At 34.4% G+C, this 12,234-nt stretch overlaps 1 protein-coding gene across 1 annotated transcript; it reads left to right on the top strand.

Annotated features, from left to right (window-relative positions):
* Positions 1-777: 777 nt before the first annotated feature.
* Cdk12 (Cyclin-dependent kinase 12) lies at positions 778-10,467 on the top strand. The gene is made up of 6 exons (XM_075304874.1): positions 778-1,382; positions 1,521-2,678; positions 2,735-3,152; positions 6,450-7,624; positions 7,690-8,163; positions 9,088-10,467. Exons 1-6 carry the CDS (start codon positions 961-963, stop codon positions 9,215-9,217), a joined length of 3,777 nt encoding a protein of 1,258 aa, XP_075160989.1. The 5' UTR covers positions 778-960; the 3' UTR covers positions 9,218-10,467.
* Positions 10,468-12,234: the final 1,767 nt, after the last annotated feature.

Genomic DNA, 12,234 nt, shown 5'->3' with positions numbered 1-12,234 from the left:
TCCGAAGGCATAATCGATACTGCTGCAGGTTTATGGGAACGATAACACATTTACCGATTATTTAGTCATCGCCGACAAGTCGTATAGATCCGACACACTGTAAGATACTTTACAAACACCGACATTCAGTCCGGAATAACTGATAGTCTGCAAAGCGCATAACGATGAGAATGAAATCGAAATCCAAACAAAATTTTATTCAGCTCATTTTGATTTGCAACGTATTGACACATAGTCATACTCTCAAAACCCTGGCCAATGTGACCGCAAAATCTAAAGGCTTCATAGTTTACAACAAATCGACTTTGTACCAGGGTTGACAAAGTTTACTTTTGTACTTTTTTACACTATTTGAGTACAAAAAATACCGTAGTACCCGAAACACATTTTGTAAAATTTTCAACTTTTTAAATTTATAAACAAAAATTTGAATGCTATTCCAAATCCGTTTATAGACAATTGAAACATTTTCCTCAAATCAAATAGAAAATTTTCATGAAATTTAATTTTGGTACATTGGAAAAAATCAAATGGTAATTAAGTCCAATTTTAGGACTTTTTCACACGTTATGTGATATATGAATTACATCATTATTTCTGGAAGTACCACAATAATATCATGGTATTCTGTATGACAACGGACATTCTAACCATTTTATTCTGGTATCTCTTCCATAAGCAAGAGAGGAAATGACCTTTAACAAAATGAAAAAGTACCATTTGGCTTAAAAAGGTACTTTTTCGTGGGTGATTCAGTTCAATTTCAAGAATACTATTTATCATCCCTGGTGCTGTTGTCGGAACACACGAAATGTTGAGAGGAATAAAAAACTAAATTTCGGTGAAAATTTTAATAGATTTCTGACGAACACCTCATTTGCAAAGACATTACCAAGCAATAATATTTTTGCTTGCAAGGTCTACAATTTAATTGTTTTGAAGGGAAGAAGTAAATAAGTTATGAGTTCCGAAAATGAAATAGATGGTGATAGTGATTGCCACCAAAAAAAGCACAAAAAAGTGAAGAAAAGAAAAATGCGAAGGACACATGAAAAGTCAAACACGGGAAGTCAAAGCAGCACCTTACGCCGTCAATCTACCTCCAGTTGCCATGCTGTTGGTGATGATGACCAATCAACCCAAAAGGCATTCAAGGGTGCATCAAATATTGTTGAATACTCAGATGTTAGCTCAACGGACTTCTCCGATCCAGAGGCGGGCGAAATAGACACGGACAAATCTTCCCCGGTTATATGCGAAGGTTCTGGTGATATTGGAAAGAAGCGTATTAACGAAAGTTCGACAAAAATAAATAGGTTATCTTTACAAAGACAAGACTTACGTTTAGATGCAAACGTAAGCAGCGATGAAGAAAGCTACAGGTAATTTTGTAATCCTTTGGAATCATGCTTTAAATCTCGTACATAGGTCAAATACACCAATTCCACTGATCTTTCTGTTGTAGTTTAAGATTATATGATAGTTCAATTTACATGCTTTATATAACATTGATATTTTAGGAACAAACGGAAGGAGAGTTTCGAAAGTTTGTCAAAACTTTCACCCAATCATGTGAGACGCATTATTCTTGGATCACCAGTCCATTCCGCATCCAAAAATAGCAGCTGTGATCAACATAATTCATCAAAGGAGTTGGATAAAGCCGATGATAAACAAATTGAGCTCTGCGATATAAGTGACCGTCGGTCTTCCGTAAGGTCAAGTCCATCCGTAGTCCTCGTACCAGAAAAAAATCCCGCTGAGGAGTCCGATTGGGATGTTGGATTAGATCAGTATTTGTCAAGTGGAACCATTGATACCGATGAGTTAGAGGCGGAAATGAAGCGTCAGAAAAGAAAGAAGAACAAAAAAGATAAAAAACACAAACGAAATCGAAAATCGAAAAAACGGAAGAAAAAGAGGGCAAAGTCATTTTCAAGCATTGAATCTATATCAGATAATGATTTAGATGATGTGCTAGATTCAGCTGTTTCTTTAAGACATTACACGCCGCCACCCGTAAATGCTGCGGCAGTAAAAAGCCCATCTGATCCTACATATACACCTCGAAAGCAGCGCAGCCCTCGCTCAACAGATACCCCTCCTCCCATAAGACCTGGAAGTAGCAATAGCTACTATTCGGAATCTGCAAATATGGTAACAGCAGTAGCAGTGCCTTCGTCATCGACAAGTGTAAGTAACATTGTTGGCTTGCAGGTAACTGTGCCTAATCGTATTGGAGCTTCTCGTCACCGCACTCCTACTCGATCCTCTGGCACTAAGAATCGATTCCCAAGTGCTCACTCTCCACACACGCCACCACTTTACGCAAATACAGTGTCTATTACTAGTCGTGATTTGCGGAATACTCGCTATGTTGTGAGCCCATCTAAGGACGAACATCGTCACCACCACCACCATTCGAGGGATTCGTCGGCCAATGCGGGAAGTATCCATTACCACCAACGTCAGCCTGCGTCCGTAAGTTCAGACAGCCACAAATATAAAGAAACCGACCGTTACTACCACCACCAACCTTCGACTCCTCCGCACAAGAAACGAAAAATGCACGAGGGGCGCACATCAAACTCTTACTATGACCAAAGCCATCACAAGACATGTAACTCGCGTGGTAAGCGAACAAGTGAATATGATCGCTACAGTAGACGTTTCACAAGGTAAGAATATTATGTATAGTTCTTACAATTACAATTGTCGATTCTTTTCATTTTAGAAGCCCTAGTCTGTCTGGAACAAAGGCAAGACAATCTCCTTTACAGTCATCATCATACAGAGGAAGCTCTTACAAGTACAAATACCCGACATCACCGTCGCCAGTACGTTCAAAATCCTCGAAGCGGAGCGAACGATACACTTCTCGTTCTCGTTCCCCGAGACCTTCAAGATATGCTGAATCTCCTACAACATCTCCAACTAGTGGCTCGCACCACTATTATAGATCCCGTCGCTCTTCTTCAAGATATAGAAGATCTCGCTCAAGCCACTCTCCCGCTAGCTTATCAAGAAGTCGAACTCCAAGTACACCTCGTGATTTGAAGCAAAAACGTATAGATTACAGTAAAAAAATAAGTGAAACCAGTCTTTTTGCAGAGCTGGTTAAAGATAAACATAAACGCCAAAAGGCTCTACAGGTAGGACATGAAGAATTCCCAGAATGCTATATTTTTATTAAATTTTAGTTTTCACAAAAATTTCCAATATATTTTTTTCTATTCCTATTAGAATTGGCATTTTGTAAGAATTATAAATTATTCGACTACGTCGTTTTATTTTAAATTAGAGTTTTTATTCGTGATTTTTTCTTTTTTTTTTCATTTAATTTTTAAATTTTTACTTTTTTTAAATCTTGGTTTTTCTTTGTTTCTATTTCATTGAAACAAAATTTATGGTGTTAGCACATTGCAACACCAAATTTTTTGGTACTCGCATTCCATTAAAAATTCGAATCATACGTTTTGAATTAGCAATAAGGTAATATACTTTTGCGCTATTATGCACAAACCACTTTGGTGCAATAGTTGCCATTTCCACATTGCACGAAGAGAAATTCGGATACAAGCCCAAATTCTGACAAGAAGAAAAACATCTTTCAGTGATGTAACTGTATCCATTTTCAATTTCCATTTATTTCGTAATAAAAAGCCAGTAAGACTAAATAAAAAATGTATTACATTTCTACAGCAAGCCTAAGTAAAGATACATAAAACCTCATACACATTACACATTCAAAATCTACTTTAACTAGATTTCAACTGTCAGTTGCCTTATTAAAATGGGATTTCAAATCCACTTTTAGTAGATTTCGAGCCTAATGTGAATGAGCTATAAAAAAGCAAATGTGGAAATTTAAATTGGTATAACAAGTTTTGCATTTTGTGTTTTTGATTTACTTAACAGAGAGACAGGCGGATGTTTTAGATTTTCGCATTCAAACTCAATCTTCAAATATTCCGATCGAGTTTCAAAATGTGAAAACGTTCTGAAAAAGGAGCCACTGCCGATAACGTGTTTTTGTTAGAATTTTTACTGACAGATGTTTATTCATCTCTACTTCATTCCTTTAAATAGTCATAAAGCCACATTTTCAGAAAAGGAAGCAACTTCAACTTATGGGCACCATACTTGCTTGAATTTGAAGTATTTTACATGCTGAATACTGATTCCAACAATATAAAATGTTGCCTCGGAAATGCCCAGGTCTTGAGATAGGGCCCTGAGTGGTTTTCTAGGAAAAACTCGTTGCCCCGTAATCTTTTACGTAGTACTACTCAAAAAGTAATAACCATTTATGAATTGACATCGCTCTGCAATAAATTTACATACGCATGTCCAAGGAGGAGAGTCCTTCATCCCAGTCTTAGGTATCAAAAACTCGTTGCCCCGTAATCTTTTACGTAGTACTACTCCAAAAGTAATAACCATTTATGAATTGACATCGCTCTGTAATAAATTTGCATACGTATGTCCAAGGAGGAGAGTCCTTCATCCCAGGCTTAGGTATCAAAAACTCGAAAATAATAACTTCAATATTTTTTATATAAAAATTAATTCAGCCCCGCGAAGTATAAAAACTCGAATATGACGTCCAAATTAATTTCATGGTTAAAATAGAAAAAAATTGTGTGTTGTTTCAGTAAGTTAGATTAGTGAATTACTTTATTAGAATATAATCTCGAAAATAATAATTACCGCATTGCAATGCTGTGAGATGCTGGAGAAATTGAAATTTATTTATTTATTTATTCATTTATTTAATCAACCAACGCCCTATAGGACAACATGTTGATAGAATTTAGTACAATTCAGGAAAAATTGACTTAAAACTAACTATTAAACCTATACTAGCACACAATCTTTTAATAAAAATTAAGTATTATATACAAAAGATTGGTACAGCAAGAAAATCGATTGTCAGTATGATGGTCCTAGACAGTTCATTCCATGTCTGAGAAATATAAAAGTAATTTGCGCTTGAATAATGAAGGATTAATTGAAAAATTTTTCAGGTGATGTGGCAGCGAATTCCATAATCTTGCCACTCGCACCGAGTATGACCGTTCAAGTACCAAATGGGAGAAATGCTCAAGAAGAACTTGAGTATTTCTACTGGTGGACAAAAAGGTGATAGAATTCACAAGATACAACGGAAGACCATACTTAACAATGCAGAAGAAGAAATATAAACACCTAAAACGTAAAAAATTTTCAAACGAACAACCTAAAAACTGCGATGAAAAATGTTCATAGTTATCACAAGCGCGTCTCCCAAATACAAATCTCAAAATGCTATGATAACAAGTATTAAGTTTCCGTATATTGGCCAAGTTCGTGCCTGTATAAACCTCTAGGCCATACAATATGTTTGGCATAAGCAACGCATGCGCAAGCCTGCATCTTACATCTTCAGGCAAAATAACATTAAGACTATAAAGACGTCTAAGAGTCATATTCACCTTGGAACATACGTGAGATATATGAGTAGTAAAATTGAGATCGCAATCAATTTCATACCCTAAACATGATACACATTCCAAGCAAGACACTTCAGTATTCTGAACAATAATTGATGGGGTGGAAGCAGATCCACGAGATCCATGGAAAACAGCACATTTAGTTTTGTCGACATTAATGCTAATGTCGATTCACAAACAAATTTAATAAATTAATCAAAAAGTGATCAAACGCAAATTAATTTCATGATTACAATAGAAACAAATGTGTGTTGTGTCAAAAAGTTTAATTAGTGAATAATATATAATTTGGTAAGGTCATCCATTTAAAATCATTATTATGAAATATTTGTAAAAAAATATTTCTAAACGGAAAATCTTCAGAATTACCGTTACATTACATATTTTTGTGTGTTTCTAAGTAAATGCTCAATTATAATTGTACTCAATTATGTTATAATTTCAACTGCATTACATTTTATTTATAATAATCCTCACAAATTATCGAGAAGTATTTGTTATTGTCATTACAAATGACCGCAATGTAATCACAGTTTTCCTACTGGTAATCCAAATTGTATTGATATGTTGCCGTTCGTTTTTGCTAGGTTGTTATATCTCAGTTTCACACATGTCGTTTCGTGGTCTAATGCACTTCGAACAAGTTTCACTATATACTTTGCTGGGGTGGTACTATAAATCATATAACAAAATTTTTTTGTTTACTTTGGTAGAATCAGCCAACGAAATTGCATAACATATTTCAAATTCAAGTAATTTGAGAAGTCCATATGCCGATCGGTCGATACTTGTGAAAGGAAAATGAAGTAACACCGTTCAAAAGAACATTGTCAAATTGTGTGGTCTAAAAATTGCACGTAATATTACTATAAGTAAAATTAGTTTCAAATCCAATACAATCTATAAAAAGCTTAAGGCTTAGTTAAAAAAAAATTAAATGTATTCAATTTTTTTTAGGAAATTATCGAAAAGCAAGAAGAGAATAGCAACAGTAATGGAACTCTCGTGATTAATGACAACAGTTCATCTATGGACAGTAATCTAGCAAAGCCAATAATTAACGAACCAGCTGGAGACGTTCAATGTTCCACATCAATATCGGCAATAAATACGTCAACCAATACTGTTCAAATTTCGGGTGGAACTTTGTCAAGCAATGGGGTGAAAAAGACTGCAGTTGATGTAAATAACATTCCAATGCCGCAGTTGGCCAGTTCAAATGGCGCTGACGAAACAGACGAAGTCTCCTGCCAACCAAGGGAACAAGAAATTGCGACAAAATCAAATAAACCAAAAAGTCTCACAGCACTACCAATGCCTCCTGGAATAACAGCTGCGGATTTGGCCATTCCTTCGACACCATCACCACCAGCTAATCACCAAGCGCCATCCGCAAAGCAGCCAATGTCAAAAAAAGGGGTGACAACGCCTTCTTCGAATGTTGTTAATACTAATAAGAGTTTGCTTAATTTGCCAATGCCGCCTATGGTTCCAGGAGGTGAGGATCTCAGTGGCGATGACGAGCTCATAAATAGTCCCGAAGATTTTGACAGTGTGGTGAACAGCTCAGCTGGTCATGTTGGAAGACTGGAAAAGTCGACAATGAATAATAAAGACGTTAAACGCAAACGACCCGTTATTCTCAATCGGAGGGACTCGAGGAACAATGTTCGTGATTGGGGCGAACGATGTGTTGATGTTTTTGAGATGATTGCACAAATTGGAGAGGGTACATATGGTCAGGTGTACAAAGCAAGAGACCATCATACAAATGAAATGGTTGCTCTTAAAAAAGTCCGCATGGACCATGAAAAGGAAGGGTTTCCTATAACTGCAGTGCGCGAAATAAAAATACTTCGTCAGCTAAACCATCCAAAAATAGTGAATTTACACGAGGTTGTAACTGATAAACAAGATGCATTAGAGTTTCGAAAAGACAAAGGTTCTTTTTACTTGGTATTTGAATACATGGACCACGATTTAATGGGCTTATTGGAGTCGGGGATGGTTGAGTTTAATGATGAAAACAATGCTAGTATAATGAAGCAGCTGCTGGACGGTCTCAATTACTGCCATAAGAAAAATTTTTTGCATCGTGACATTAAATGTTCCAACATTTTAATGAACAATAAGTATGTACTAGAGTTCATACGTATGCTACAGCAAATTTTGTAAAACTATGGTATTTATATTACAGGGGTCAAGTAAAACTTGCAGATTTTGGACTGTCACGTTTGTACAATGCGGAGGATCGCGATCGCCCTTATACGAACAAAGTTATCACCTTATGGTACCGACCGCCGGAACTTCTCCTTGGAGAGGAACGTTATGGCCCAGCAATTGATGTGTGGTCTTGCGGTTGCATATTGGGCGAGTTGTTCCTTAAACGTCCACTTTTCCAGGGAAATTACGAAATGGCGCTTTTAGAAAATATTTCGAAAGTTTGTGGATCTCCTGTTCCTGCCGTGTGGCCCAATGTTATAAAGCTACCATTATTCCACACACTGAGACAAAAGAGAACATACCGAAGGCGATTGCGGGAAGATTTCGAATTCATGCCAGGTCCAGCGTTGGATTTGCTTGATAGAATGCTCGAACTGGATCCAGAGAAACGTGTAACTGCCGAGGATGCTCTCAAATCACAGTGGTTAAAAAATGTGAATCCTGAAGAGTATGTTAATTGTTATAAAAAGTTATAGACTATTTGTAAACTATAAGTAAAAATGGATAAAGATCGGTTAAACGGAACAAATGTGATTTTTCGCTTCTCTACACACATCTGATCAAGCTCGGGTCTATGCGTAAAAGTGTTAACAACATTTTCCTTTATTTGTCGATAGTTTGCTTAATATGTAAGGTGTTTTTAAGACGACATAAACAAAAACATCCGTGTCATGTTTTGTGAAAATTTTTTATTGGCAAAAAATCGTACACGTTTACATCTTTGTTTAAACCTTTATATAATTGCAAGTCTTGACATCAGAATACCTAATGAAAATTTCGAATTTTAACTCTTTGTAATTAGACTTACATGAAAGGTTGAACATTTAGCGTTTTACGAAACCGCAAAACTTGGACAAGGGAGAGTACATTTGTCAACCTGTGTGGTATTATTTATGCCTTAAGATAAGTATTATGTTCAGTTTCAGCTGTTACTTATTTTCACGGTTACTTTTTTGAATCAATTAATTTAGAAATATAAAATGTTTCGTAATCAATGCTTTGTATCTTTTCCATCCATAATTTGACAAAACTTGATAAAAATATAACTGTCTTCATACATTTTTACATTTTTTGTATTTTTAATTTAGTGTTGTGGTGAAAAAACTGAACATAGTACTCACCTTTACATATTATATTAAGGCGAAATATCGCCAAGTAAAAGAAAATCAATTTTTCATACATTTTTATATTTTTTGTATTTTTAATTTAGTGTTGTGGTGAAAAAACTGAACATAGTACTCACCTTTACATATTATATTAAGGCGAAATATCGTCAAGTAAAAGAAAATCAATTTTTCATGTAAAAACCCTATGCTTATTCTAAACGTCGTTTAAAAAACGTATACTAAAAGTAATTTATATTTTATTTAAGGATGCCTGTACCAACTTTACCTACTTGGCAAGATTGTCACGAGATGTGGACGAAAAAGCGCAGAAAACAACAACAACAACAGCTGCAACACCAAACGGGAACACACCCTTCTACTGCTACAGATGCCTAGCAGCAAGATAATTTTGATATTTTTAATACTGAAGTAAAAATATGTTCTCTAATTTAAATAATTGGAAACTTGGGTAAAATTCTAATTATATTGGCAGTAAACATGTTTGGCAATTACTTTGTATATTAACCAAATTAAAGCTGTATAGTTTTAGATTAAATATAGATTTCCTTATTATAATTTCAAGTTTACTATAGGCAAGCATCTATTGAAACGCCAATAGGATTTCGCACAGCAAATTAAAAAAATAATATACGATCTCTACTGTCAAATGAAACAAACACTTAAGAGTCCATTTTCGGTTGAGGGAATAGAACTTTCTGCTTTATTGCATCATTTCATTTAAGTATCTATGTTATCATCGATGCTATTTCCAATAAAATCAATCACATCGTACATTACACCAATACATCAAAAAATCGTAATTTGAAATGCAAAATCCGTTGAAATCGGAACTTATAAGAATGCTTTATTCAAATTTTGCAAAAAAGTGACAGAAGGGTGTATACGTGCGAGATTGTTTTATATAAAATTTAACAAAACGGCCTGGTAAAAAATTGAATGCAATAAAAATGTTTCATTATGAGTTCTCATTATTTTATAACGATTTTTCGTTAAATTTTATAATTTTCTGGTATTGCGAAATCTTATGACCTTCGTTCATAAGTTAAGATTTAAACCACGTTATTGGAATCAAATTAATTTCACTTTGAAATTTTTTTATCCTAAAAATATGTTTTAGAAAATGTAATAACAAAATTGACTTTTATTTATCACTACTTGTTAAGTTTGTTTTCCATTATAAAAATAATAAAAATTGTCAATATTCATAGTCAGAAAACAGTAATTGTTTTTAATGAGCTATTGCAGCATAAAAGTTGCATTGAATAAAATATGTATACCCCATATATCTCCATAATACTACCACTTTAGGACGTAAGATATAGATAATTTATGCGACAAAATGTCACTTGTATAATCTATTTCATTGTAAATGAAATGACATTTTCGAAACCGACCATAACAAAGAAAACAGTAATAAATAAATGAACGCTGTATTGTTCGCTGAATATAACATCATTATATTCATAAAAAACTTCAATTTTCATTAAGAAATGGATGTATGAATGAATACAGACTGGTCATCAAAGATATGTTTATATACATGCCACATAATTCTTTGGGTGAGACAAAAAGACTAAATACTATCAATATAATGCTTATAAATAATAAATATTGGTTCAACTAAATTATACGCATAGTTTTTTTTACTTATATTGATGTATGTAAGAGAAAGCTAATCTTTCGTTGAAGTTGGTGTTATTTCTTCAATAACAAATTATGGCAACTAAAAAATGTAATGACAAAACATCTCCAATATATTTTTGGTACGGTTTCCATCACAGTTATAGACTATGTTAGCGATGGCGATAAAGGCGAACTTTGAAATGCTGAAGTACTCGTGTTCCACAGACGAAAATGTTTAGTGTTATTTTTCTTTACTGATGTTTTAAGGAAAGAAGACCCATTGAATTGGCCATTCACTCCAACCCCGCCAGTATTTCAAAGTTCAGTTTTATTCCTACCATAAACTAAACGATGCTCAGCCGAATCCTCCCAATATTTTTATTGAATGTGACGGCACTTCTTAGAATTTCCACCACTCTGCCATTGGGAAGTTATTCCACGCCAAATTACTAAATTAAAGGTTGTTAGAGTATCTTTACTTTGTGTCCATTTGTCTTAAAAATATGAGATTTCATAAAAGTATAGCTTTTGAGATCTGTATATTGCTTAAGTCTTAATTTGTTTATGAAATGCAAATGTCACAGTCGCTATACCTATGTCCCTATCGATATAAAATCCCCAACGTCTGCCAGACCTAAAAAAGTACACGAACATTTTTTCTGTGTGTACCAAGTGTGCAGCTATCGTATGCAAAGTTAAGGTGAGTACTATGTTCGGGGTTTTCACCAAAACACTAAACTAAAAGTACAAAAATATGTATGAAGACGATTATATAAATTTGGTAAAGTCTTACCAAATAATGGACGGAAAAGATCCAAGAATTGATTGCAAATAATTTTATATTTCTATATTAATTAATTAAAAAAAGTAACCATGAAAACAAGCTGGTTTTCAGCTTGAAAACTGATCATAGTACTCAGCTTTAGGTGGTTTTTACTTTTATTCCACAGTCTACTGGTATTTTACCCGAAAAATAGGCAAATTACAAATTCAATTTTTGTTTTTAGTACATTTCTCTTACAGTTGGAGATTGTTATAGTGTCACTTAAAGGTGAGTATTAAGTTGGAGTTTAGCCGCTAATTTCAAAATGTCATAAAATTATACATATTCGTCGCAGATTTTGTTATAGCTTGATGGGGAATATCCCAAAGCAAATTTTCACAAAGTTTGTATTCCTTATGGATTATTAAAGAAAAGTAATCGTGAAAAAATTACGATTTTAGCGGCTAAACTCGAATTTAATACCCACCTTAAGGGTCTATGGTGGCGTTGAGGAAAAAATTGCACTTTTAATTTGATCTGGGGTTGAATTAACATCAACTCATTTGGAACAATGAAGACCTTACCATAGTGCATGTCTTTGTTGTCGACTCCCAGAAATATTTCATGTCTCCTCCAGTTGTGTTCCACTCCCGTACCCCACAATCTATGTTTTGAATTCCACTTTGAGGGTAATATCTGTTTCTAGTTGAGAACGCGATTTTCTCAACTTGTATTTTCTCTTATCCTTTAAGTTTTTTTTTGAATATTAGAATTTTTGTTAGGAATGCGATTTTCTCAACCATTTCCCAACCAGAATTTTAGGCCAATCCTTTGAATATACTTTGAAAACGTGTTGAATGTAAGTATTCCTCCAATGCTTGTGTTCATGGGTTTGTGGTTGAACCATCTCTCCAATATCTGTGTAGATTGGTATGTATAGAAATATGAATACCTTGTTATTTTATCATGGTCGTCCCCCATAGTTTTGCCATATCTGTATGTCTTG

This window comes from Haematobia irritans, chromosome 4 (assembly GCF_050003625.1).
Source record: "Haematobia irritans isolate KBUSLIRL chromosome 4, ASM5000362v1, whole genome shotgun sequence".
NCBI lineage: Eukaryota > Metazoa > Arthropoda > Insecta > Diptera > Muscidae > Haematobia > Haematobia irritans.
The sequence above is the reverse complement of the archived record's forward strand: the minus strand, read 5'-3'. Positions and strand labels throughout refer to the sequence as shown.